General features: G+C 44.8%; 1 protein-coding gene across 2 annotated transcripts; it reads left to right on the forward strand.

Annotated features, from left to right (window-relative positions):
* The first annotated feature begins 285 nt into the window (after nt 1-285).
* Nucleotides 286-27,554, forward strand: LOC149323003 (ATP-binding cassette sub-family D member 1-like). 2 transcript variants are annotated; one of them, XM_089486036.1, is made up of 10 exons: nt 288-1,465; nt 4,777-4,957; nt 9,522-9,664; nt 11,263-11,431; nt 13,578-13,672; nt 14,684-14,829; nt 16,470-16,615; nt 16,831-16,915; nt 18,273-18,398; nt 22,830-27,554. In XM_089486036.1, the coding sequence occupies exons 1-10, from the start codon at nt 512-514 to the stop codon at nt 23,038-23,040; spliced, it is 2,256 nt and encodes a 751-aa protein (XP_089342162.1). In that variant the 5' UTR covers nt 288-511; the 3' UTR covers nt 23,041-27,554. The 2 variants fall into 2 exon arrangements, with proteins under 2 accessions (XP_089342168.1, XP_089342162.1); XM_089486042.1 differs by lacking the exons at nt 13,578-13,672; nt 14,684-14,829; nt 16,470-16,615; ... (1 more) ...; nt 18,273-18,398; nt 22,830-27,554 and adding an exon at nt 12,802-13,566 and having other exon boundaries at nt 286-1,465.

Raw genomic sequence — 27,554 nt, forward strand, 5'->3', positions numbered from 1 at the left:
ATGTCCTCCATTTTTCTTGAATGTCCTACAGTTTTATGTTGCCGTGCTCTCCTTTGCAGTTATGTTATATAGATAGATAGAGGAGAGATGTCTGGCTCCACTTCTGCTTCTTCTTCTTCTGCTGCTGCTGCTGCTGCAATGAATCTTCCTTTCCTTCCTCTGCTGGAGCTCCTTCCGCGCGCCCCCCAGTGGCGGCCTGTGGGCATGGCAGTCCCTCCCTCCGCTGCGTCCTCCTCTCTATGGTGTAGCCTGAGGCTCTCTATGGTCTGAGTGAAGGCTGGCCCTTTCTTCCCAGTCCCTCCCACAGTGTCAGTGGGAGGGTGGGTCATTCTGGGATGAGAGAGCGAACTCTGGCTGGCAAGTCAGTGCTGCCACAGCTAGGCAGAGCACTCTAGTGACTGGAGCTGGAGGAGGAGGAGGAGGAGGAGGAGGAGGAGGAGGAAGAGGAAGAAAAAAGGAGGGAGAAGAGGCAGTCAGCAACAAGGGGCAGTGGCCCCACCCTAGTGGCATTATGCCACTAGCCACAACCAAAGTGGCAACACGGCTGGCCCAAGGGGTGACACCGAAAAGAGCAGCGGTGGCACTCTTGGTGGCCGCCTACGGTGCCAAGAAGTTGTACCCGGTCCTGAGGCGACAGTGGGCCACCTCTGACCTTCCGCAGAACCCAAACCCAAGCTCCACAGGGAACACAGGGAATCCTAGTGAGCCACCAGCCAAGTGGAAGACACCGGTGGAGGCTGCGGCATTGGCATCACCCCCAGGGGTAAACAGGGTGTTCTTCCTGCGCCTCTTGCGCCTCCTGCGTTTGTTGTTCCCAGGGCCTCTGTGTCGGCAAACAGGGCTCCTGGCCTTGCACTCGGCCGCCCTTGCCAGCCGCACCTTCCTCTCGGTTTACGTGGCCCAGTTGGATGGGCGCTTGGCCCGTTGCATTGTCCGCAAGAACCCGCGCGACTTTACGTGGCAACTTCTCCAGTGGCTTTTCATTGCCCTTCCGGCCACCTTTGTCAACAGTGCCATCCGCTACCTGGAGGGGCAACTGAGCCTGGCCTTCCGTGGACGCTTGGTGAGCCATGCCTATCAGCTGTACTTCGAGGGCCAGACCTACTACCGGGTCAGCAACATGGATGGGCGCCTGCGCAACCCAGACCAGTCTCTCACGGAAGATCTGGTGGCCTTCGCTAACTCAGTGGCCCATCTCTACTCCAATGTGACTAAACCGGTCCTTGACCTCATAGTGACTTCCTATACCCTGGTCAGCTCGGCCAGATCGAAGGGGGCTGACACCGTCTGGCCCTCGGTCATCGCCGGGCTGGTGGTTGGCATCACTGCCAAGGTGCTGCGGGCCTGTTCACCAAAGTTTGGCCAACTGGTGGCCGAGGAGGCCCGTCGGAAAGGAGAACTGCGCTACATGCATTCCCGGGTGGTGGCCAACTCTGAAGAGATTGCCTTCTATGGGGGGCACAAGGTAAAGTTGGGTGGGAACAGGATGCCAAGGGTCTCTCGGGGGGGGGGGAGGCAAGTTTAACTGGTGACAGGCTAATGGAGGAACAGAGGAGACTTTGGAAGGGAATTGCAATATGGAAAAATTCAGAAGGGGTAATTGTGTAATTTCCCCTTTCCCATAAAATTGGGTAATCCCCCCCACACTAAGATGGCCTTTTCCCCATTTTCCTAAAACTCAGCAGTGAAATGAAGGCAGCTGACCTCTCAAAAATCCTGCCTAAGCTGGCTCTGCAAAGAAACAACATGCCGGCACCCCTTGTTTACTTCCCTTTCTTTGTATATATGGTTCTGCTTTGAATTTGTCCCAGGCAAGGCTAAGGTCCTGACCGAGTTTGGGATGTGTCCGTGTTCGGTGATCTCCGCCACCCTTCCTGTTTCCCTTTAGAAACCTTCTTTGGTTTCTGTTGCTCATGCCTCATTCCTGCTTGTGCTGTCAAAACAGCCCCCGGGGCCCTTTCTGTTTTGGCACCAAGGTGGCACTGGAAAAAGATTTTTGCATTCCCAGAGAGCAGAGTAGATGGAAGGGCGGTAAGGTCTGTGTGGGTGACTTCAGATCTAGAAAGGCGGTAGACTCCAGCAACAGATGCAAACAGAGAACTAGGATGCCTGTGTTCCTTCTCTCACTGTTTCTGAAGGACAAAAGGAGAAAGGTTGCTTTTTTATCAACAAGGTTGTCCTCATATTAACAGCCATTTTGGTCAGATATACTTTTACCCTCCCTCCATTTCAAATCCAGCTGCATCAGGCATAGTTCAAGGCCGGAGGCTCTTCCATCTCTGGCAAGCTGCCAAAGCCGGGTGTAATTTTAGGTCACATTCAAGTACATAACACTTCTTTCCCTGCTCCCCCCACCTCTTCCTCACTTCCTTTCTCTTTCTTTCCCCTCTCTTTGTAAAGGTTATGGTCTTTTGTTTTTGGCTTATTCTTACAAGCGAGACATGTGCAGAAAATTGGACAAACACTCATGCCCAGATCCTTTGTACAATACTGAAAGAATTGAATGCAACAGCTGCTGTTCAAAATAAGGGCTAGACAATATATCCCATGACCAGTTATTAGTCATGAGAACATGTGTTATGTAGCAACAGGTTGCATGGTGTTAGCCCTGATATTCACGACACATCCGAATGTTCAGAACTTTCCTAGAGAGGGTTTTGGTGCATTCATGAAGTGCCTCCAGTTTTACCTTCACAGCAGCATATCCCTCAGTTCATCTTTAATTTAAGGTGATCCCTACGCCAGCCTCGCACAGCAGACTGAGGCCAGGTCAGGAAAGAAATCCCTAAGATAGAAAGAGAATAAAAACTCACAACTTGTAAGTCTTTTTCCCCCCGTATAAAATCATAGAGTTGGAAGAGACTTCAAGGGCCACCCAGTCCAACCTCTTGCCATGCAGGAATACCCCAGCAGATGGCCATCCAGCCTCTGTTTTAAAACTTCCAAAGAAGGCATCTCCACCACACTTCAAGGGAGTGTGTTTTCCACTGTCAGATAGCTCTTACTGTCAGGAAGTCTCGTCAGTTAGCCCTTACAAAGTAAAGTGATTTAAATTAATTAAAGTAATTTGAATTTTAAAAATAACCAAACACCATATCAACAATGCAAATTTAAATTAAAGTAATTTAAATTAAAAAAAAACACCACACACATCATATCATCAATTACAGGCCAGAGCCAGAGTCAAGTCTAAATGTGCCCATGTGTGAAAGCCACAAACATAATAGAGCATCCTCCCCACACATGCACACACATGTAGGTCAAACTCTGTTGGTGGATGCACTCAATGGAAAGTGCTGATCCATGGGAAATGTTGACCAATGGCTTGGCTATGCTCTCTGGATGATTCTGGAAGATGTAGTTCCAAAAAGTACCTTTCTCAAGATCTTGAAAGAAGGAGCACCATGCTTCTACATTACAGGCCTCCTTTAATAGCACTGGTTTATCTCTTTTAAGTATGATGACAGATCCGTCAGCCTTAAGAAAGAAGTGGCTAAGTCAAGCACAGCAGGGGAAAGAGTTGTTGGGTGCACAAAGTAACTTTCCGAAGCTCTGGGGACTCATTGACCTAATCTCAATCTTGAGTATGACCTTAGCACAGGATGTGCGGCCAAATATCCCATGCAGACTGAATTATTGGAATTTTTGTGGTCAGGTTTAAGACAACCTAACAGGCCAATAAACATATCTTGGGTAGCTGTGTTGGCCATATAACAAGGAGCTGTGAAAGCTTGCAACATGTATTTTGTGCATTTTGGTTGGCCAATAAAGGTAGCACTGTTTTGTGGATTTAATAGGCCAATGAGGCTAGTGCTATGCAGCTATAGAGAAAGACATCATTTCAAATGCTAAGAGGCAAGAACAGTACTAAAGAGAATGACTCCACAGGCTGACTAAAGAGAATGACTCCACAGGCTGAACTTCCAATATTAAATTTAAAAAATGTCATCGTTTTGCATCGTGTTGCTAGCTTTTAAAGCTCTCTATGTATACAAATAGGAATATTGCTTCATCCCACTCCTGAACAATAAAAGTCTCCCAGGTAATTACAGTAGTTTAATGCTAATGAAGGATGTCATTGGCACTGGGGTGCCTTAATTATGATCGTCCCGTTTCTTAATGAAAGTTCATGTAAATTCCAGCAATACGTCCTCATGGCAGACTTTCCCTCCTTAGTTCAAAACTAGACAAAACAGAAAGTTAAAAACATTTCCTTTTTTGCTACACCTTTGATGAATACAGGTCAGTGAACTAGGTTCCTGTTGTTGATGTTTTGGGGAGTCCTAGAGCCACTTCCTCTACCTGGTGTTCTTTAGATGTGGTGGACTACAGCTCCCAACATCTCCAGCCAGTTGTTCACGGAGGTAGGACCTGTTGTCCATCCCATCGGGAAAGTTCTGGATTGAAAAGGGCTGGAATAGTTTCTTAGGCTCCAGTCCTAAACATACATCTGAGTGAGCCTTACTAAGTGTAAACACTATATCATGCTGGCTCTCATTAGTCTTCGTATCAATCTGCTCCGGTGTGGTGCCTTCCAGATATTTTGGGCTATAATTCCCAACATTTTTAATTACCAGCCATACTGGCTAAGGCTGTTGAAAGTCCAAAGTTTATGGACGCCACCAGTTTAGGGGAGGATGCTTTGCACTTAAACTAAGAACTGGAATGGAAGAGCTGGTGTTCCTGCTGTCTTAAAATTAGAGCCCCTGAATATTCCTCAAGTCTTAACTGCAGTAAAGCTTTACCAGAACATCTCTTTCTGCTGCTCCCCTCCAGGTGGAATTGTCCCTCCTACGGCACTGCTATCGTGAGCTGGCCTCCCAGATTAATGTATTGCTCTTGGAGAGACTCTGGTATGTCATGCTGGAACAGTTCCTCATGAAGTATGTGTGGAGTGCTGCCGGGTTGGTCATGGTGGCTGTGCCAATTATAACTGCTACTGGCTACTCTGAGACAGGTGAGTAATGCATTACTATAATCAGGAAGAAGCAAACAGGGCACTGCCCTTAAGCTCAACCTGGATAGCAGGAGCATCATTAATAGTCTTTCAGCACCTTTAAAGACTTCCAGGATTTATTTGGAAGAAGATTTCACGGACTGCTTTCGTGGACTGTTGCCCAATAATAAAGTCCATGAAAGTTTCTGCCAACTGAAATTGCTCAGTCTTTAGGGGCCCCCAGTATGCTTGTTTTTGCTGCAGCAGATGACCGCAGATCCAAAATGGGAACAATTTCCTCAACATCATCTTTTGTCTGTGATTGAAATGGTATCGAAAATATCTGGGTCGTTTGTCAATACAGAATCATTAACATTTTTGTCAAGTTTACAGGAGACATGCTAAGTGTCAGATTGCTTAGCCACTTATCCAGGGTAGTAGTCCAGGAAGGTTGGCATTGTCACAGCTTCTCATTGGCTCTGTGCCCTCATATAACACCATTGAATGCAGTGGTTGAAGATGGGGAAGAAAACTGTAAAGATGGGACATACAGCTACATCCACCAGCTTTGTTGTTGTTGTTGTTCTTTACTGCTGAGCATCTTTGAGGAAGAGGAGTCTGTCAGCCTGAGCAGTGAGGTTTTGGAATGTCATCATTGGTTGCATGCAAGATTTGGTGGAGACCGGAATCAAAATCCACGTCTCCATCAAATACCTTGGAAATGACAGAAGGAAGGTGCTATTTGAAGGTGTGGCATGCGGGAACTTAACCTTTCCCCATCTGTTTTTCTCTTGCAATTTTCCCCATTCCAGCTGTGTTGCCAAGAAGCATATTGAAAGCATATCTAGAGCCCTAATTCGACAAGTGAGTGGAGGGAATTACCAGGTAAAAACAGCAGGTAAGGGAAGGGTTAAGCATGCCTCCTGCCTGTCTACTGCTTTTCCAAGTGCAGAAGCTGTTCTTGTTGCACAGTAGAGACTAGTGTTCCCAAACCTCTCATTCTCACTTTAAAGGTCCACGGCCATTCATTCATTATCCTTGATGCTAGTTCTTGGAGTATGTGTGCACACACAAAACTGTGTCCTTAAGTACAACCTGTGTCCTTGCATACAAGAGGTGCTTTTGGAAAGCGATTGGAGCTAGAAGAAGGATCTCTGGATCTGCCTCCTTAATTTAGACTGGGGCAGAAAATGTGTTGCTGTCCTGATACTCTGGGACCGCAAGTCCCATCAGCTCTTACCAGTATAATCAGTGATGAGGGACAGTAGAATGCACAGTCCAACAGTATCCGGAAGGGGCCACACGTTCCGTTTCCCTGTTTCAGGCAGTAGACATTCTAGTTTTGACTTCTCAGGCCTCTGTTTGGTGCCATTACAAATGGTGGGATCGTGGGGATCTTCCTCAGCAAAGCGTGCACTGCAATGTTTGTGCAAGGAGATTGCATATAGGATAGGATGTTTATGATATAACGGCAACTTTCCCAGTTAATCATGATTTCTTGGCTGACCAGTCTACCTACTTGTTCCACATGTAAAATATCTGTATGAAGTATGGTAAGATAATTGGTCTAACGTGTAAGGTGTTAACACCTTAACTACTCTCATAGTTCCTAAATGATACTAATAATCTGTTACTGAATAATAAAAGTTTATCAGGGAAACAGGGAAGTTAGGTTCCTTTGTCCTGACATGCCAGTGTGGAGGCCATTCCACCCCTCTCCACCATGGCTCAGAGGGGCTATACAGTTCGCCCCAAAGGGGCGGTCTGCAGCTGCACCCTTTACTGGCCAGATTGGAGCCATGGCAACCTCACTCCACGACCCTGGTCTGACTTCTGGAGACAGCAAAAGGGAGCCACAAAAAGCAGCTCTTTTTTGCACACTCCGAGGGGCACCATAGCTGCCACTGAGCTGCTTTATGATGTTCCTTTGGCACTGCATCATGTAGACTCAGCACCAGAGATGAATAATGATGGCACACATAGTGTAGACCAGCACGTGCCAAAATGGCACTCCAGGGGCAGAGTTAGGGCGTCTAGTGTGAGGATGCTGCGCCTTAACTCCATCCACAGCTGGCACAAAGTGCCGGTCTGTATAGGCCCAGACTCATAGCGCCCTTTCACTCTACACAGTTATAGCACTAGGATTCCACTTTAACTGCCATGGCAACATTCTATGGAATACTGGGATTTAAAGTTTAGTGAAGGACATTTAAAATCAGCAGTCAGAGCTTTAGTGCCTCTGGCCAAACTACAAATCCAAGGCTTCAATAGAATGCAGCCGTGGCAGCATTCATCATAATGCTATGATGGTGTTGTATGAAAAGGTTCCTAATAAAATTATCCAAACTTGGAAATAATACTTTTTTGGACCACAGTTCCCAGGGGGGAGCGTTCATTATGCTGGCTAGGGCATTTTTGAGATTGTAGTCTGATGTTACTTTTCTAAATTCTGAAAATGACTGACGGGAGCAAAACTAGTGGATCATCAGATTCCTTCTCTTGAGTTTTAAACTGGATGTCCAGAGATTTTTCCTGATTCAGTGCCAAGCTTTTTGAACAACTGCTCTCTCCAAGCCTTAGTGCAGCTTTCTCTAGATAAGATCTTTGAAATCCTGGTGTGCTGAACTACAACTCCCATCAGCCCCAACAAATATAGCCAGTGGTCAGGGACAGTGGGAGCTGCAGTAGCAACCATTTGCCTTGAATCCCATCTCATAAGAAAGGCACAATATAAATCCAATAAATAAACAAATAAATAAAAGAATCTTGATTGGGAAAGACTTATTTGGTGCTTGGTTGTTTGCTTGGTACTGTGGGTTTCTAAGCTTTCTCTGCCCTCATTTTCTGTTTTGTATGGGCTTTTTTAAGTCTGAAGAGGGCCTTTGTTACTTTTAATCTCTGCAGTATGCCCTGCAAAAGTAAGGAGAGGTCATAGAAAACCCAGGCCATTATAGCCCACAGGGATTTCTTGCCTGGTCCCAGTCATGGCATCTAATATTAATCGGGATTCCAGGTTCAAACCTGGACAGGCCCCTTTAATAGTTGTATAAAAGATGACATTTCACAAGGTGTTGTTTGTTTCACAACCTCCACTCACTGGTATGCCCTCTTCTGCAAAGCCATAAAAGGAGCCCTGTCACTTGTTTCACCTGGTAACCCTAAATATTACATTACCCTGCCACCATTTAAAATATCTTAGGCTGGATCTCCACTGCAGAAATAACACAGTTTGACACAGCTTTAACTGCCGTGGCTCCATCCTATGGAATTTTGGGATTTGTAGTTTGTTGTGCACCAAAGCTATCTGACAGAGAAGGCTAAAAATCTCACAAAACTACAAATTCCAGAATTCCATAGTATTGGGCCATGACACTTAAAACAGTGTCAAACTGCACTATTTCTACAGTGCAAATGTAGCCACAGTTGTTTTCTTAATATTGTTAAAGAGCATTTTAAATTGTCTCCTTTCACCATTACTCCAAGCTGTGTAAAGCACAACAGGGGCTCTGTCAGACTTTGCCCCTTATGTATCTCAGGCAAACAGATTTGAGGAAATAAATATGGTTGTCAGATTGGATCTGGGACATGGCCTCTGTAACTTTAATCCATAATAGAGAAGGACAAGGCACTGTAAAGCTCTAGCAAACAAAATTAAAATCCTGGTCCTCTCTCACCTTTCATACCCCAGCTTCCAGCTGTACCCTCCCAACATGGCTATTGCTTCACTGCTGGAGCTTGTGCGTGCATGCGTGTGTGCATGCATGCATTTGTTCTTGTTGAATGCATAGCCACATTGGGAGGGCACCTCTGTTCTTGTTGCTGGACATATAGCCTCATTGGGAGGGCACAGCTGCAACTGAAAGTTGGAGTTTGGAAGGTGAGAGAATACATGTATGCTTGTCCCATTTCACTGAGCTTTATGGTATCTTACATTGCTCCACAATCTAGTGTGGCAACTCCTGAAGAAATATGACTGGCCTCTGTTGCTATTTAGAAGGGTGCAAGGGCATCAGAAGTTCTTTGCCTTTTGTTGTTTGCTAAAGTGCCTATGGGAGAAAAAGCTTTGCAGGGACCATGCAGGGGATGTTGGATGGAGTGGGTTTGCAGGTCCTTTGCTTATGCTTTTATCTGTCCAGGATTGAGTCACTGGACAGAATCAAGGTCCTTCTTCACTTTGAACAACAGCCCCTGTTAAAGTCTGGTTGCTAATATGGGAGAGATAGTCTCCCTGAAGGAAGGTCACAGGGCAAAAAAATGGGCTTTGGTTTGACTGGGACTTCAAAAACCTGGTTCCCCTCTTCTGCCACCCATCCCTGAAGCATTCCTGCCCTGGTATTGTATATGGTTGCCATGCACTCTGCAACAGGTTTAAGGAATGTTCGACAGTCATGATCAATAGTGAGACAGGTTTATCAGCCATGAGATATTCAAAAGGAGGAATTCCAGGTCATAGGATGAGTTTTCCAGTGGGGCTCACATCTTGAAATCAGAGGTACAGTTAAAAGTGTAGAGAGTGGTGCTGCCAGACAGTGGTTGCTGATCTTACTGCATCTCCTTCTCTCTCACAACTTTTGTTCCATACCAGACACGGAGGCAGTGAAGCAGGCAGCTCTGGAAATGGAGGAGCAAGAGCTGGTGAGCTTGAGGACTGAAGCCTTCACCACCGCCCGGAGTCTGCTTACTGCAGCAGCAGATGCAACAGAAAGGGTCATCTCTTCTTACAAAGAGGTACAAATGCAACTAGGCCAGCCTTCCCCAAGTCTGGCACCCTCCAAATATACTGGACAACAGCTCCCATCCTCTCCTGCCAGCACAACCAGTGGCTGTTCTGGTTGATGGTGAAGGGAGGTATAATGCAACTAAGTTACCACTTGGGCTGACGGAGGGGAATCATTCTGTTTCTCAGAAGAAGGGAATGAGTGACAACATTATTTTCCCCCTGAGAAATGTTTTTAAGTGGAACTTAGGCATCGCTCTGAAGAACATGGCTTACACAAAGGTAGATCAAGGTCTCAGTCTTAGTCAGTATGGAAGCAAAACATCCTGGAATCCAGTAAAACAAAACTGAACTTTCTTTGTATGTGTTTTGAAGTGCCTAAACTAATAGGACACTAGGACACTGAGAGACCAGATTTGACCCCACTTAGCCATGGAAACCCATTGGTTGATTGTGGGCAGGGCACATTCTCTGAGCTTCAGAGAAAGGCAATGGCAAATCTCCTCTGAAAAAATCTCTGCCAAGAAAGCCTCATGTTAGGTTATCTATGATCATCATAAATCAGAAATGACTTGAAGACACACAGCAATAACAAGACTAATAATAGTCCCCAAATGATGCCATCTGTGCGTCATAGCAACATGTAAGTCTGTAACTGCCCATAGAAGCTTTTTATTTTATGCTATGCTGGCATCCTCTAGATGCATTGGAGTGCAACTCCAAGCTTTGCCAGCCAACCTGGCTACTGGCTGGAGATAATGGAGGTCCAGCATGTATGGAGGGCCTGGATTGGCACAGGTGGTTCCTGGTGGGAAGCTCTGCTTTTGAACTCTTCTGCCTTTGAAGCTCCCTTTGGAAACTTGCCGAAGCCTCATTTTGGGGGAAGGGTGATGATTCAGTGGTGAACCAGATGCACTGCATGCAGGTTCATTCTCAGAATCCCAGCTAAAAGGCTGAGATGATCAGAAAGACTGAGAGTTGAGAACCTTGGTAGCTGCAGCCAGTTAGAGCTCACAGTGCTGGGCTAAGGGGTTTACAGGCGTACTTGCTATAAGGCAGCTTCTCATATCCGTATATTCATATCTGCATATAGATCTGTAGGAGGAATGGGCAACTACAAAGTGGTGTGGAGTCAGAGCAAATCCCACCCTACCTGCTGGGCACTGCTGGGTCCAGTTCCTGTTGCACCATTTCTACATTTTTGTGGTCTACACAGCAGCTGGCAAACATAACTAAAAACCAGTTGAACAATAAAACCATTAAAATAATTGAACTCATCACAGTGACTAGGAAGCACAGTCACAGCAATTCTGAGGCTTTTGAGTTCTGAATGTAAACCTAATGATACCTTCTAACAGTCTTTTGCAGACACAAACTTGTTTGTTTCCAGACAGGTTTCCAGAAGCCTAAGAACTAGCAAAATGTTTTAAAGAATGTAGCTGGCCTATCTCCATATTATCTGCTAGTTCTCAGGTTCTGGACTAAGTATTACATTTCATGTGTGAAAACTGCACAGAAATACTCCCACTCTAGGACAAATGTTAGATTAGAGAACCTCTGTATTTCCTTTTCAGCAGCAAGATGTCATGCTTGTTCCTTCTTCTATTAGGTGACTGAACTGGCTGGCTATACCGCCCGGGTATATGAGATGTTCCAAGTGTTTGAGGACGTGCAGCACTGCAACTTCCGACGTCCTGGAGAGCTTGAAGAGACTCAGCTTCGTACAGGGGCAGCGAGGCAGCACGGTGTGCGAGTAGAAGGGCCTCTCCGGATACAAGGTAAGGCATTCCAACTCTCAAGTGAATTTGGCTGAAGAAGTGCACTGCCTCTCCTGCTGTTGGCTTGATAACTAGTAGATGAGTCTTGTAGAACAAGCATGGTGTAGTGATCTGAGCATCAGAGTTAGACTCTGGAGATCAGGGTTCAATTCCCTGCTGGAGCATTAAAACAGTTGGGTGACCTTTGGCAAGCCACACTTCCTCAGCCTCAGAAGATGGCAATGGCAAACTCCCTCTGAAAAATGTGCCAAGTTTGATAGGTCCGACTTAGGTTTGTCATAAGTCAAAAATGACTTGGAGGCACACAATAACAACAAGATGAATCCTGCCAGTCATTTCCGACAGTGCGTGTCAGATTCTGCACTTTGCAAGGATCAAACCAAGGCTGCAATCTTCTGTACACCTAGTTAGAAGTAAAACCTCTTAAACCCAGTGGGACCTGGGTCAACATTCATAGTATCTAGTTATCGAAATCCAGAGATACCTGCCCTGTTAAACAGGATCATTTTCCTAACTTGGGTCTAGCCTTTAACTAGCCCACATTGGTTGAGACCATGACTAGTCTGGCCCCCAGTCCTGGTTATCCCATTAGAAATTTGAATCTAGTTCTCAGTGATATGGGCAACCTGCTTCTGGATTGTACCACTTCAGACTGCAGTTAGAGTCTTGCACAATATGACTGAACTCAAAACCATGGGTTTGTTTCACTGTTACTCTCCCCTTTCTTTGAATAAGAGCTAGTAATAGTTGTTTTTCAGAAACCTAGCATGTTAGAAAGAAGACTAGCTAGAATGTGTCCCCCCTGACATTTTATTTTCTTAGTAAAGGAATGGGGAGGGGGTATGGAGGGCTTTTCAGTCAGATAGGCACCTGTAATCTGAAGGAATAGAGGTCAGAGGTGGTTATAGCACCTTGATGAGAACCAGGCCTCATGGCTAGGAAGTCAGGACTGTTTTCTGGCCATCAGTCCAGATCTGCTTGACTTTCTGACTGTTTTCCTTCCTTCACTGTGTACTGCATGATTACATATAAGAAGAGGCAGGCTGACAATAGCTTCCAAGTCTCACAGATGCTTAGACAATATTTCTAACTATTGGTTACAGCAGTTGGATACAGTTGATGAATAGACATGGTGATGACCATGATAAGACAAGGATAAACTAACCCACAAAAAGAACCTCAAACCACTTTTGCTAATTGACAATGGTCTCCTTTACCCATATCTAGCTAGGTAGCAGTTTATTTTTGTGGCAGAAAGTTCCTTTCAGTCTTTTGATTTCTACTGCTTTGTGTCCACTCTTATTCTTCTTTCCAATGTTGTCTCTTTCCTTTCTTTCTTTCTCTCGCTTTCTTTCACTGTATATCTCCAGCCTCATCATCTCCTATTATTCCAAAGCAACTTTTTCTCCTTCTTTCTCTTTCCTCATATGCTATGTCCCTTCCATTGCCAACCCAGAAGTCCATCCTATTATGGAAGTCAGCAGTATATGTGCTCCTTGCTCTCTGTCACCAGTTGTTCTCTTGGCTTCTAGACTATGCAGTTCTAATCCAGCATCTGCGTCTGTGGTTGTTTGGTTGGTTATGTGTGTATGGATGGGTGGGTATGGATGAGAGAGACAGAGAGAGAATTAGGTTTATATCCTCCCTTTTCACCAATAAAAAATGCAGAATGGCTGATGACACAAGAACTGGTAAGGTTCAGCAAGGTCAACATTATCTGTTGTGTGATTGTAAATTTTAGAGAAAAATGTATTTAAAAAATACCTCTAGGTTGATGGGAGAGCTGCATTCTTTCCTCACTCCCTGGGCAAATATCATGAGAATCTGCCCTTCTCTTACATTTGGCAACACTTGTTCAGCCAGATCACATTTCACAAAATCAGTTCAGACATCATACCAAGCCATGGTTAAGCTTCTTTGATTGTGGTTTGACAGGACGTCTGAGTTGACACTAAGGAGAAAAAGTGAGGTGTGCTGCCCCCTTCTGGCTCTATGTGTGTGTGTGTGTTTGCGCGCGCACACACACATGCACATATTGCCATGCAAGTAATGGAGCATTGGAGCAATGACTTTCATCGTAGATTTGATGCCCGGTCTTTTCATCCCTACCTCTCATCCTACACACCCCACCCTTTTCTGCTGACAGGACGTGTGATTGATGTTGATAATGGCATTATCTGTGAGAACATCCCCATCATCACTCCCACAGGAGACGTGGTGGTCGCTAGCCTCAATATCCGAGTAAGTAGTCAGGATGTCAATAGATGGGGAGTGGGTGGATGTCAGGAGGATCTTGACTGGAGTAACAACACTTAAGCTTTCCCAAAAACAAGTAGTACAGAGGCACATGCTACTTGGAAGTTACATCCTCTAACCAGAAAAGCACATATCTGTTGCTTCAAAAATGTAGGCCATGAGTTCAGGTTACTCCTGTTGGGTTAGATGTCCTGTTTTTGAAGCTACTGCTGTGTCTTTAACCAAGACATGCTGTCCAAGAGTGAACAAAAGATAATACTGATAACCTCATTCTGACTAATTTCCCCTTCAGATTTCTTCTGGTAAAGTTGCTGTGAAATACTCAGGATTAAGCCTATTTCTCCCCCTCACCATTTTCCCCTCTCAGTCAGTTGATAATCTTGTTGGCAAAGTGTATGCACATTACACACGCTGTATTCTGTATTGTTTCTTCCTGTATCCTGAGACATAGCATTCACACTGGGGGGGGGGGGGGAGCGGTTCTAGTACAGAGCTGTGATGAGTCCTTTTTCAGACTCATTGTGATAAAAAGGGGGCAAGCAGGGAACATACTGGTGTTGGGCTCACTGGCATTTTATAGGCTACTATTCAGAATACAGGAGATGTGTAACAGCAGAGCTGGGGGATGGCACTGAGAGTTCCTGCTGACTTTGCCTCTTTCAAGGTCAGGTAGGTGGGGTAAAGGTGTAGGGCGTTGTGATAAGGCTTTGATTGCTGCTTTCTGGCCATTACTTTTTTGTGAGTGCGTAGAAAAAGCTGGAAACACACCAGGAGTGCAGGATTGGATAGGGAAGAGAGATAGTGAGCTGATGTTGCTCAAGCATTGCTGTCAGGGCCCCAAAGGGCGCATTGCCTCAGTTGGCATGCTGCCTACAGCGGCTAGCAGGTCATGGAGATACACTCCTTTCTGTGTATTCTTGGGTAGAAAAGGAGGGCATTGATTATAAAGGCAAGAGGGGACCTGTCTTTTCCAACCCTCTCTGTTGCCCCTTGCAGGTGGACGAGGGCATGCACCTCTTGATCACAGGCCCAAACGGCTGTGGCAAAAGCTCGCTGTTCCGGATTCTGGGGGGCCTCTGGCCAACATATGATGGCATCCTCTATAAGCCACCACCTCATCGGATGTTCTACATTCCACAGAGGTACAGTGAGTCAGTATTCAGCTGATCTGCAGGGATGGCAAAGGAATGTGGTGTAATTACAGATTGTAAATGTAAAATGTTGAAGATCCAACTCCCAAAATCCCACAGCTAAAAGTCAACCTGGTTGGGGGATTCTCAGAACTGTAGTCCAAAAAAAGTTACTTTTCCATCTGCATCATATCACTTCCGACTGATCAGCTCTCTACTTTGAATGTTATCATAATGTTGTTTAATCTTATTCTGTTTTCGAATTTATGCCTTTACACAGTTAATGTAGTTTCTATTTTTGTCCATGTAACAGATAGAAAAAAAATATTGTAGTTATTTTTCAAAATCTAGAAACTGTATATCCCGTCTTTTCGATCTTATGAGCAAATCTTGGTTCTTTCCTATTCATATCATTAAGTCAATCCTAAAGTTACTAAACATTCCCTGCATTCCCCCTTTTCCCCTTACAAATAGATCCTTCTATAATCAACAATACTTTTTTCAAGAAAGTGAGAAAGAAGGCTCTGCTTTTAAACAGTACATTTGTCCCTTTCTCAATATCTTTCATAACATTCTATGTTGAATTGCCATAAATTAATTAAAGTAAAATGTTATTGTTCCATCTCCTATTCAGGAAGTCATAGAAGAGTTTCCAGTCTTTCTTTATGGATTCTTCATTTTTCTCCTTTAACCAATATGTCATTCTGTCCATTTCCGCCATCATCAGAACCTTCATTAGCCATTTATCCATAGATGGTATTTGATTTGATTTCCAATAGGTAGCATAGTTAATTCTAGCACAAGTGAGTAAATAGAACAGAAGTTTACCATATTGTCTTTCTACATCACTTCCCATCATACCTAATAAACATGTTTCAGGCAGAAAAGAAATTGTGATATTTAACTCTTTAGTTACAATTTCATACACATTTAACCAGTATTTTTTGGCCATCTTACAAGACCACCACATGTAATAGTAAGACCCAGTCACATTTAAACATTTCCAACAGAAAGAATCAGCTGTCTTATACATTAAAGAGATTTTTTTAGGGGAAAGATGCCACCTATATATCATCTTGTATATGTTTTCTTTCAATTCTTGATTTACAGTATATCTTAAGCCTTGGTTCCAAATTCTTTCCCACTTCTTATATTCTATGTTATGGCCCACATTTTGAGCCCACCGTATCATACTATTTCTGATAATCTCTACCTCATTTTCCCAACACAGAATCATTTTATAAAATCTTGCAATTGCTTTCTTCTTCCCTTTACCCATTATCTCTTCCCATTCTGTTAATTTGCCTAGAAAACCTATACTATTTTTATCTGCTTTCCATCTTTCTCTTAACTGCCTAAACAAGTACCAATGACAAGAGATACCAACATCACTTAATTCTTCCTGAGATTTAAACTCAATATTCCCTTCTGTTATTTTAATTAAATCCGAATATCTAATCGATTTCTTCCCTGGGATAGCTTCCCTATTAAACCAGGCCTCGTGTGGGGAGCAACATTGTGGATTCTTACTACTACATATTCTTGGACTGACTTTCTTTAAAGGATCGTGGGAAGCATTACTGAGAGAAGGTATGTGGGGAAAATGCTTTGAAAGCTGGGTATGATTTCTCTGTCTGCTCTTCCAACTCTAGGCCATACATGTCTGTGGGAACCCTGCGGGATCAGGTGATCTACCCAGACACAGCACAGGACATGGCACGGAAGGGAAAGACAGATGCTGATCTGGAGCGGATCCTTGACATTGTCAATCTCAACTACATTGTGCAGCGTGAGGGAGGTGGGTGCCATGGGTGGGGTGGGGTGGATAGTGGAAGTGTTGAATTCATGGAGAACAGCTGGAAACAATAATCATGTCAAGTTACCTCCCACTTGTCTCTCTGATCATATGAATCAGGAAATGAAGGGACAGAAAGGGAATGTAGGAGGGTGGGACAATTTTCCTGATTGAGTGGCCGATGAAACATTCTGTCTTTCTGTTTATGTGTGGGCCAGGATGGGAAGCAGTCAGTGATTGGAAGGATGTACTTTCGGGTGGTGAGAAGCAGCGAATGGGGATGGCCCGCATGTTCTACCACAGGTTAGTAGAACAACTAATGCGAACTATAACTATCATCTTCCTATCATTCTTTGGTACATTTGTATCTCTTCCTGATAGCTCATCTGTGAATTGTTTATGGAGTATGATAATTTTCTTTTAGTCACTCTCTTTCAGTACATTTGTTCCTCCTTCCACCAGTTCAGCCATGAATCACATGAAATGGTGAAAATATTTTGGGGATCAGTTTATTCTTCACATCTGTCTGCTCCCATTAGAAAGATGGCAGGATTAAAGACTAGTCTACACATAAATGTATTGTGCAAATTGCTGCAGATATTTGCATATTTACATCAACGGTTAATTGTCTTTACTTTACTATACATATTTGCATCTACTCACATCTATTCACTTTCCCTCTGCCAAAAGTGCACAGGTATTCAAATCCATGTGAAGCAAACAGCCAGCCACATATGTGATACTGAGTATTTCTGTGGACTTCCACAGATACTCCAGTAAAAACTACCCACACTTCTGAGAATCACATGTGGCCACACTGCAGCCTATACAACAGGAATGAGTAGTAGTTTAATCATATAGGCCCAGTACAGACGGGCCTCGTGGCATATCTTGATGATGTGCTAGGGTCGCCTCGGGGCATCATTTACAGACGCTCCGCAACCCTAGCACGTCTTCTGTATGTCAAAATGGTGCCCTGTACAGATGGGCGCTGTCATTTTGCCGCGATGGACGCATGTCACGGCACCATAATGATGTCGCGGGTGCGCCATTGGCACACTGCGGCATCATGGCGCCGCAAAAAGAACCCGCTTTTTGCGGGTTCTTTTTGCTCCGCGAAGAAGCCATGTGGTTTGTCCGCTGCAGCTTCCTCGCGGAGCAAACCAGGGCGCCGGCAGACCGCCCTTTTTCGGCACTCTGTACCGGGCCTATGGACTCGAACAGACAGGCCAAAATAAAGCTGCTTCGGGTCACTTTGGAGGTATTCTGTTTAAATGACACACACATTTTAAGAGGCCAAAGCATGGCTTTGGCATGGCTTCCAGCCTCTTAGGATGCATGTATCATTTAAACAGCATACCTCCAAAGTGATCCAAAGCAGCTTTATTTTGGCGTGTCTGTTCAGGCACATGGACAAGCCCCAAGCTAGGCCTAGAGCAAAGCGTGAGTATTACACCAGGAAAGCCAAAAATGATGTGGGTGGAAGAGATGTAAGATCACAGACAAAAGGTAGAAGTGATGCAGACTGGGTCAGGAGTGGTAAACAGTAGGAGGTAAGGAAAAGCAATGAAGAAGGGGAAAAGAAGTGGTGTGTGTGTAAAATGGGCTGAGTGGACAGCTACTTTAGAGCTCTAATTTCAGCCTTTGCTCATTTCCCAAGGCCAAAGTATGCTCTCCTGGATGAATGCACAAGTGCGGTCAGCATTGACGTAGAAGGCAAGATCTTCCAGGCAGCAAAGGATGCTGGGATAGCACTGCTCTCCATCACCCACCGACCTTCACTATGGTATGTCTTGTGTTCTCCCTACAGACTTGAGACTAGCATGCTATGCTTCTTTTGACCTTCCTTTCCAGTCCACTGTCTCTTGTTCTCTGTTTTGAAAAACCAAATATCCCAACTTTACATGGGGGTTCTCAGTGTTATTGATTAAATCTTCAGCTCACTGAACTTCAGTAACTTTGCAACAGCGAGTGCCCTCCAGCTTCTGTCCCTGAAGTCTGCCCAAAGGCTAATTCTCCTGCAACACTATGCTCCTCAAGGCTAGTTGGAATCTGTTGATAGGTGCCATGGACACAGTCTTAGTCCCTGTTTTCCCTCTCTTGCTCAACTAACTTCTTCTGGGATCAGCCATTCCTTGGATAGCAATATCATTTACAGTTCTATACTGCTTATTAGTGAACTCAGCACTCTCTAAGCAGTTTACAGTCTGTAAGCCAATTGCCCCCAACAAGCTGGGTACTCATTTTACCAATCTATGAAAGGATGGAAGGCTGAGTCAACCTTGGAGCCCTTGGATCTACAGTTTTTTGTGGGTTTTTTGGGCTGTGTGGCCATGTTCTAGAAGAGTTACTTCCTGACATTTTGCCAGCTTCTGTGGCTGGCATCTTCAGAGAATGCTTGCCTGGAAAAAGTTGAGTATATAAGTTGAGCCCTCCTTCTATCCACCATCTTGAGGTAGAGAAAGGCAAGGCAGCTCCATCAGGCCTCCGAGGGAGAGCGGATCTGCTGGACTTTTCCCCTTCCCTACTGCCATTCCCTTCTCCTTTTGTGTCTTGTCTTTTTTAGATTGTAAGCCTGAGGGCAGGGAAATGTCTAATGTCTAATTAACAAATTGTAAGCCGCTTTGATAGCCTTGGCTGAAAAGCAGGGTAATAATAATAATAATAATAATAATAATAATAATAAGTGAGCCTGGAAATGCAGGAGTGATTTGCATGTGTATTGCTCTGTTGATGATGGATAATCCTCTTTTGCATTAGCCTCCAAGCCTGAGGCCTGCCATCAGCAACAGAACAATACACATGCAAATCACTCCTGCATTCCCAGGCTCACACAATATATATATATACCCAACTTTTTCCAGGCAAGCATTCTCTGAAGTTGCCAGCCACAGATGCTGGCAAAACGCCAGGAAGATATTCCTGTAGAACATAGCCACATAGCCCGAAAAACCCACAAAAAACTATGGATGCCAGCCATGAAAGCCTTTGACTTCACCTTGGATCTACCTTTAGGACTTTGAAAGGGCAGGGAAGGACAAAGGAATCCCTGCCAAGTGTTACCAATGGAATCCCATCACCTTTGTGATGTACCATGAGACTGCCCATCTGCTTGGAATTATTGGATTCCTCCAGTGGAATTGAAGGCAATATGCATGGTTCTCTCTCCTTCCCCACTTTAACCCTCACAAGAATCCTAAATCATTATGCATATGAATATAATCTGAAAAAATCCAAAACACATCTGGTTCTAAGTATTTCAGATAAGGGAGACTCAATCTGTAATATAAAAAATAAAAACATAATGTCACTAAAAAAAATCACACTAGAATTGAGCTGTCACACTATACCACAAAAGTATTTTAGTGCCATTAACAAGTGAAATGTAAAGAACCAAGCATGTTTCAACCCTAAATTTTCTCTAGTGGTGTTGAATATGGCCAGAAGCCTATTGAGGCACTATGCTAGTATAAAAAAATTACTGCACAAATAATTGCACTTTCTCAGAGGTAGCATATATACAGTGCATAGTACAGCTAGTTGTTCTGCAAGCACACACACAATTCTCTTTCATTTGATTTGGTCAGTGAGGAGCTAACTAGCTGTTGCACAGCAGCTGAGGTCAAAGTTATCACACATGAACAATCAGTTACATAATTGTGCGTCTAGTGTAATTGCACTGGTGTATATTTACACTACACTAAAAGTATGTAGGACCTTAGTCTATATTTTGCTATAAAAATTTACCAACTACAGCAAGAGTGATAAATGTGCAGGCCTCTACATGTTGTTAGAGTACAACTCCCAGTAGCCCTAGTCAGCCTAGGCAGTGGTGAAGAATGCTGGGACTTGCAGTCCAACAGTGTCTGAATGTCTCTATGATTCCCACCCCTGAACTGTAAAGAGATGGAAATTAAAAACAATGCATCTGGGACATGTAAGAAGTTATTTTAATTTGACGCTACAGTGGGACCTTGGGATCCATGGCAGATCTATTCCGGAACCCCACTCCTGTGGATACCAAAAACCAAGGGACTTCAAGTCCCATTGTCCCTTATGGCGGCGCGATTAGGGACAGAACCTGTTGTCTTCAGTGATGGTGCATGAACATGGCTGTGCTGCCATTAGAAACAACAGGACTTCAGGTAAGCCCTTGTTGTTCCTAATAGCGGCATGGCTCTGAGTACGTGCTGCCATTGGGAACAATGGGGGCTTGCCGTCTGTGGATGCTTAAATCCACAGATGGCAAACCAGCGGATACTAAGGTCCCACTGTATATAACAAGCAATTAAAAAAAAAATCTATGTATTGAAATAATTCTCACATTCTGATATGAGTATTGAAGCACTGGGAAGGGCAAAGCTTTTGAGAAGTTTAAAATGTTTCACTGAAACATTAAAGATGTTAATGCTAAACAGCCCTGCTCTCTCTCATTGGCCTGTAATAACTTCTAAGACACAAAATTCGGTCCAACATTGTAAACCAGTGATGGCGAACCTTTTAGAGACCAAGTGCCCAAACTCAGTGGCGTTCTCGCATTGGGTGTCAACCAGTGCCAAGGGTGGGACTTTGGGAGGTGGGACTTCCAGGGGCAGGACTTCCAAGGGGGAAACATGCAAGGAAAAAAATGGAAGAACAAATAAAACCTCAAAACAAAAACAAAACAAAAAATCCATCCTTCTCAGCCCTGTTCAAAATGGAGGACCTTTTGGAATCCCTCCTGGACAGGAGATTGAAATGGAAGTCCAGTCCTGAAAAGGAGGAGGACCAAATTTCGTCAGCTCCCACCCCCCCCCACCCCCATGACACTTTCCAGGAGGGAGAGCTGCCTAGTGAACCAAGCAGCTCTACCCCCTGGAAAGGATCCTCCACCCCTTTCCAAAGTGGGATGGGTGGAGAAATGAAGCGCTTCTTTCTTTCATCCCCTCCTACCCTGGAAGCACTTTCTCCCCCATGTGCATGCTCTGCTCCCCTTCTCCCTTGCTCCTCCTGGCCTCTGCCATGTGCCCTCAGAGAGGGCTTTGCATGTCCTCTCTGGCATGTGTGCCACAGGTTCGCCATCACGGCATTAAACAGTACTCTGCCCTGGTTGAACATATTTCAGGAGGCTGCCCACATGACTGCTGCCATTAGTCTTCTGGAAATAAGCCACACACTCCCAACCATATGCCAAGGACAGGTACCTCCTTCCTCCAGTAAAAATCCCCCATCACAAGTTCATGGTTATTCTGACGGCAGTGGTGAAGGGTAGTAGAAATAGAGGGAGACCTCATGCCAATTAGGGAGACAATAGGCATAAATCTATAAGACGTAGGCAGAGCAGTGTAGGATGGGGGGTCTTGGAAATGTTTCATCCACAGGGTCGCTATGACTCAAGGATTTCTCAAGGACAGTTAACAACAACAAATATCAGTTTGTCTCTTCTTTCCTCCTACCACCATGGTGGCTGCCACTATATTAACCCCCTATTTTGCTAGTGTCCATCACATTCCACCCTCACAGCCACCCAGTAAGGGCACCAAGGAAGGGCTCAGGGAACTTCTTTGTGAGGCAGTACCTGTAGTTTCCTTAGTGACCAGCAGAGATTGCTCTAGACTGGGTCCCCCACCTGGTGCCTCTTGGCTGAAGCTGGGACTACACAAGAATTTCCCTGGGACTTCCTACTAGAATAGTTGCCAGATCCCATACATCCTGAAGATGCCTTTTACAAACTGAAGCATTCTGACAAGAGATAGGAAGCACCTGCCAAAATCTTCCTTCCTGTTTACTTTACAAAGGGGACAGGAAGCTGGCTGTGTACAGGATCTGGCAATGCTGGGGCCTGCCCACCTTCCTCCCCGCCCACAAAGGCTTCCTTTCCGTCCACCCTCTCTCCCTGTTTCCATCACCCCTTCTAGTCCCTGGCTGTTCTCCCAAGCAGGGAGTCACGTCCCCAGCAGGAAGCAGCAGTGGGGGTGGCCATCACAGGCTCATCTCTGGAGACTAAGAGGCGCTTTGTTCCTGACAACCCCAGAGAGAGCTCGGTGGAAAAAAAGATCCCTCTCCAGGAATGGATGGGCATGCCAACCCCACCCACACATCAGGGCACTGCCTGGGCCAAGAGGAATGAGGGGGCAGTGGCCTAACATGAGATAGGAAGGAGATCCAGGCACTGTAGTGAAGCACAGCCAAGAATAGCATCTTACTGGCCTCCTCATTTTACTTCCCCCTCCTCCAGGAAGTACCATACCCATCTTCTCCAATTTGATGGAGAAGGAGGCTGGCGTTTTGAAAAACTAGACCCTGCAGCCCGTCTGTCCCTGCGGGAGGAGAAGCAACGCCTAGAACAGCAACTTGCTGGCGTCCCTGAAATGCAACAGCGTCTCGGCGAACTCTGTCAAATTCTGGGTGAAAACACAACAACCTCTGCAGTGGTGGAACAGGTTTGAGGTTCCGACATCCTGAAACATCCCCTTCCCACTCTTGCCATGGCTTAGCTGTGTGTTCGATAAGAGAGATCCTGGCTTCCACCTCAGGAGCTGCACAAAAAGGATCAGGGATCTCCTCGACTAAATGAAGGAGCAACCCTAATTTTTCCCCGTGCTGAGACAGTTCTCATTTCTGGTACCCATTTTCTGTGCACTTAGTAATCGTCTCTGACTCTCTTGTCTTGGTTCAGGGCAGAAGGGGTCAAACTATATTGCCAAGCATCTCTGAACTCTGTCCTTCCATGTGGGAGGTGACTTCTTGTAAACACAGTGCCTGAATATCCACCAAGATAGCAACTCCAAAGCTCCTCCTCTGGTAAGAATGTGTTGCCCCACTGCCAGTCTTCTGTGTCCACTGATGTTTTGGGGAGACCGCCCAGCAGCAGTCATTGCCATTACTTCATATAGCCTGGCAGCTTTACTTGGATTAGTTATGGCCTTTCTTCACCAAAACAACTACACAAAGTTTTAACACAAATCAAAGCCATGAATGTAGCACTTGCATCTCTCTCCCCTTTGTTGCCTCCCCTCCCTGATGCCCACTTTTTGCCACTACTGCAGAACCTAGCTGGACTGTGATGCTGAAAATCAACAGCTGGATTATGTAATGCTGAAACGTTGAACTTGAAATCCATATTTGGAGGTATGCCTCTGTCTTTGGGAGGCATTTGGGTGAAATGACATAGGGGAGGGATACAGCAAGCGAAGAAAAAATTGTTGTAGGTTCATAGTTTTCACCTGTGTTCTGCTAACCCCTGGTGTTCCTCAGAGGTTTACAAGGACCTCCTCCTTGAGGAGGCAGGTAAAATAATTCAGTTTTTTAAAAGAAAAAAAGAGGTATTATGTTCACAGTCTCCCACAGCTGTGCTGGTATCTGGGGCTCATTCTAGGTGTGTTCTCTGGGTGCCATAGCTCAGATCTGATTGGCAACCTATAAAAACAAAAGTACAATATGTCACAGAAATTGCTGCACTACACAAGGAGATTCCAATTTCTGATCCACAGTGCGTCCTCAGCAGATAAACTTGAGGTGCAAGAGGCCTTGGAGCAAGGTATTTTGAAAACCACTGTTCTACGATAACATGTTATACCTTTACATGGTCACAGTGCCACTTAAAATATAAATCCCTGTCCATTTTATTAGCAGCCTTGTCCACATGACTTTTCATCCCTGTCAACATTTTCAGCTTTGAGTATAAATGATCCTTTAAGTTGGAGAAACTGGTGTTCCCAGTTAAACCAATGTCTCTTGCCAAAGTAGTGCGTAAGTGACCCAAAAGGTAAGCTCTAGAGTGGCTGCAGTGTTATTTGTCCACTGCTGTTGTAGTTACTGCTATGCCAGTTCTTCAAGGTTTCTTTTCCTTGAAACGTATAAGGGGGTCAGAAATGCTCAAGACCTTGTCTAGAGGGGGCTATATAGACTGGAGCCTGTAAAAGCTATTTTTGGGGACCGCCTCCCTGAAGATTCTGGAAGTTGTTGTCCAAACAAGGAACTTTTCTGAGCTGTAATACAGACATATTTTTACGTGCAAATGAGAGGGCCTCAGCCGATGAAGTTGCTTCTGTTCTACTTTCCATCCTCTCTCTCCACATGAGGAGGACAGCAGCTTGGACTTGGTTGCATCCCACAAGTCTTTGTTCTTCTCCCCACTGTGTGTGATGTGACTGAGGGTGGAGTCCAGCAAAAGAATGGAGGAACTATATATTTTTTTTAAAATTTAGAAGATGAAGAATGGATGGTTGCCCTCCATGCAGTTATGCTAGTAATGTTTTCCCACAGATGCTTTTGATTTCAAACAAGCAAACCCTGAGCCCTCTTGTAACTCATGAAGGTTGTTGTTGGTGCTTTTGTTGTTTAAATACTTGCTGCCAGTTGTGTTTTCCATGTGAAGAAACAGACCAGCAACCAAACTACCTAATGTGTGCTCATGTGTATTTGAAATGAGCATTCGCTACAACTGTAAAACAGGCTTTTCATTTAATCTTCATCGGCTAGCTTTGGGCGTCATTTGGCTCCACAAAGTGCACAAAGCCCTAATAGTAGTATCTCACTAGCTCTTCTCTCTCAGCTTTGCCATTTTGCACAAGTGTCTTTTTCCTCTTCCCTCCCCTTCCCACTCTTCAGCCACATGCAGTTATTTTTGCTGCTGCTGCTTTTGCGTATGCTTCACCCTGGTTGGCACCCTGTTTTTCTAGGCAAGAGAAGGAATATGGCTGCCTAGTGGAAAGAAGCAAACTAGCATCCTGTTTCTCTTCTCTGGTGAAACATCCTATAGGGCTGGCAACAATACTTAATACACTTGGATCTGGTGATTGCTTTACTCTCCCATGCATGGGTCCAGGAAGCCACCCAAAATGATAAAAATTTCCATAGTGCTCCAGAATGCCTAGCTTAACATACTTGTCAAGAACATTGTGGGAATTTTACAAGGGGTGCAGCATCTTGGGGTGTGCAAAAGCTTGACACCAAAACTAGGGATCATACAACCATTCAAATCTTGTTGGACTGCAACTTCCAGCATTCGTCACAATTGGCAAGGCTAGCTAGGGCTGGTAGGAATTGCAGTATAACAATCATATTATTTGCCTCCTTCCCCCCACCACTTTATGCTATAAGCAAATCTTAGGGCCCTACTCCTTCATTTGTGCGCAGGGACTACTTTGGGCTTTTGAATCCATCCAAGCAGGCCTCTTGAGCCACTGTCACTTGTCATCCTTGCACTTGCGCAACTGTGCCCATGGATTTCTTTATTCCTAGGGGCAACCGTTGGCATCCTGGTCCACTAAGGATAGTCCTGTGTGGTCGTACCCCCTCCCCCCAACACACAAATAAGCACATAGACAATGCCATACGGAGGAACACGGCAGTCAAGTTGGAGCACCCAGCAGACTGTTTACAATATCCTCATGTTTTCTTCATGGCTGACTTGGGCAATCGCCATATCAACCTCATGGTCAGTTTTAAAAGCATAGGGACCATGTCATTTTGGGTTCAGGATGGGACATCTTTGTGTGTTCCTCTTAGGTGGAGCTGCATGTGCAGAAAAATGCGGTGGTGGTGGTACTGGCAGTGTTCAGATTGCAGGGAGCTGTCACATTTGAAAAGATATTCCCTTAAGGAAAAAATGTCATGTATGGTGTGTGGTCCTCCTTGTAAATGAGCAGGTGAGCATAGCAGGTTTGAACTAGAGCCTTTCTCTTGAATATGACAAGGCTTTTTGCTTGTAAGAGTCTGCATATTTGCCAGCATTACAAAAATAGTTCTCCAACCTGTATTTTGAGCTAGCACAGCCTGCCCTGTCACATTCTGCATGTGCAGAGCTAGCTTTAGGTTTCTTTAATCTCTGATAGTTTTCTCTCTGCATATCTTCATTGCTTCTTTTTGTTCTTTACGCTTTGAAAAGACTGGCCCCATACAGACACACCAAAATAAAGCTGCTTTGGATGACTTTGGAGGTATGCTGTTTAAATGATGCATGCGTCCTAAGTGTCCGGAAGCTGCACCAAAGCCACACTCCAAGTCTTAAGGACTGGAGCGCAGCTTTGGCACAGCTTCTGGTCTCTTAAGGTGCGTGTGTCATTTAAATAGCATACCTCCAAAGTGACCTGAAGCAACTTTATTTTGGCCTGTCTGTATGGGCCCAATATCTGGCAATTCGAGGCTGCTGTTTTGTCTCTACCTACTCCCAGCTCCTATGAGCCAGCCCTCCTTTTAGCTTACATTGCTAATAGGAACAAGGGTGACTTGTGCCCCCTGCTCTTTAGAGGACACAAGTTGCAATCCTGACCATAGACCTTCAGCAAGCCAACTCCAGCCAAACCAGTTACGTTGAGCCATTTCTAGGCAAGTACAAGCCTATGCCAAATCCTGTCAGGATCAAGTCTTTGTAACACCCATTTTCTTACAACTCTGAAATTCTTACGAAAGCATGGGAGCATACAGTGGGTTCAAGCTACAGGTTAGACCTTGAAGAGGAGAGTTCAGCTTGTTTTCTTCTGTGCTTTATTGTGCAGGTTGCTAGTTTATTTAATTGCAGTGCATCTGTCTGCCTGCTTGTGTTTTGTAAGATATTTTAAAAATTCACTGTTGAATCCTTTTTTGGCAATCTTTTGAGCCTGCCATCCACTGTATGCATTTCTTAGGATGAAAACCCCCAACAAAGAAACATATTTTTTATTATGGCTTCATAGTTGGGGGGTTGGGGGGGGGGGAGAAAAGCCAAAGTGTGTGCCATGAAGGTTGAATGTGTGTCAAAATTAAGATTCTTGCAGAGGAATGAAGCTGTTCCCATCTGCTTCCTCTGATGTCAGAATTTTACAAACTATGCAACAAAGACTTTCTTTCTCTGGTGTTTTGTACTTGCAGAACTGCCACCCCGTCCTCCCCTTTCCTTCTTTCCTCACAGTGCCTTTAATTCTGGTGACAGCCAGGTTTCTTCAGATGATATAATAAAAAAAATGCTATAGATCACGAA

Source organism: Sceloporus occidentalis, unplaced genomic scaffold (genome assembly GCF_023333645.1).
Source record: "Sceloporus occidentalis isolate IW3139 unplaced genomic scaffold, rSceOcc1.0.p SCAF_1, whole genome shotgun sequence".
In the NCBI taxonomy this organism is placed as follows: domain Eukaryota; kingdom Metazoa; phylum Chordata; class Lepidosauria; order Squamata; family Phrynosomatidae; genus Sceloporus; species Sceloporus occidentalis.

Bases quoted from the DNA above. Each gene is read 5' to 3' on its own strand.
- LOC149323003 (XM_089486036.1), top strand. From the start codon at position 512: ATGCCACTAGCCACAACCAAAGTGGCAACACGGCTGGCCCAAGGGGTG. The intron at 13,673-14,683 runs GTAAGTAGTCAG...TGCCCCTTGCAG, and splicing joins TCGCTAGCCTCAATATCCGA to GTGGACGAGGGCATGCACCT. The intron at 18,399-22,829 runs GTATGTCTTGTG...CCCCTCCTCCAG, and splicing joins ACCCACCGACCTTCACTATG to GAAGTACCATACCCATCTTC.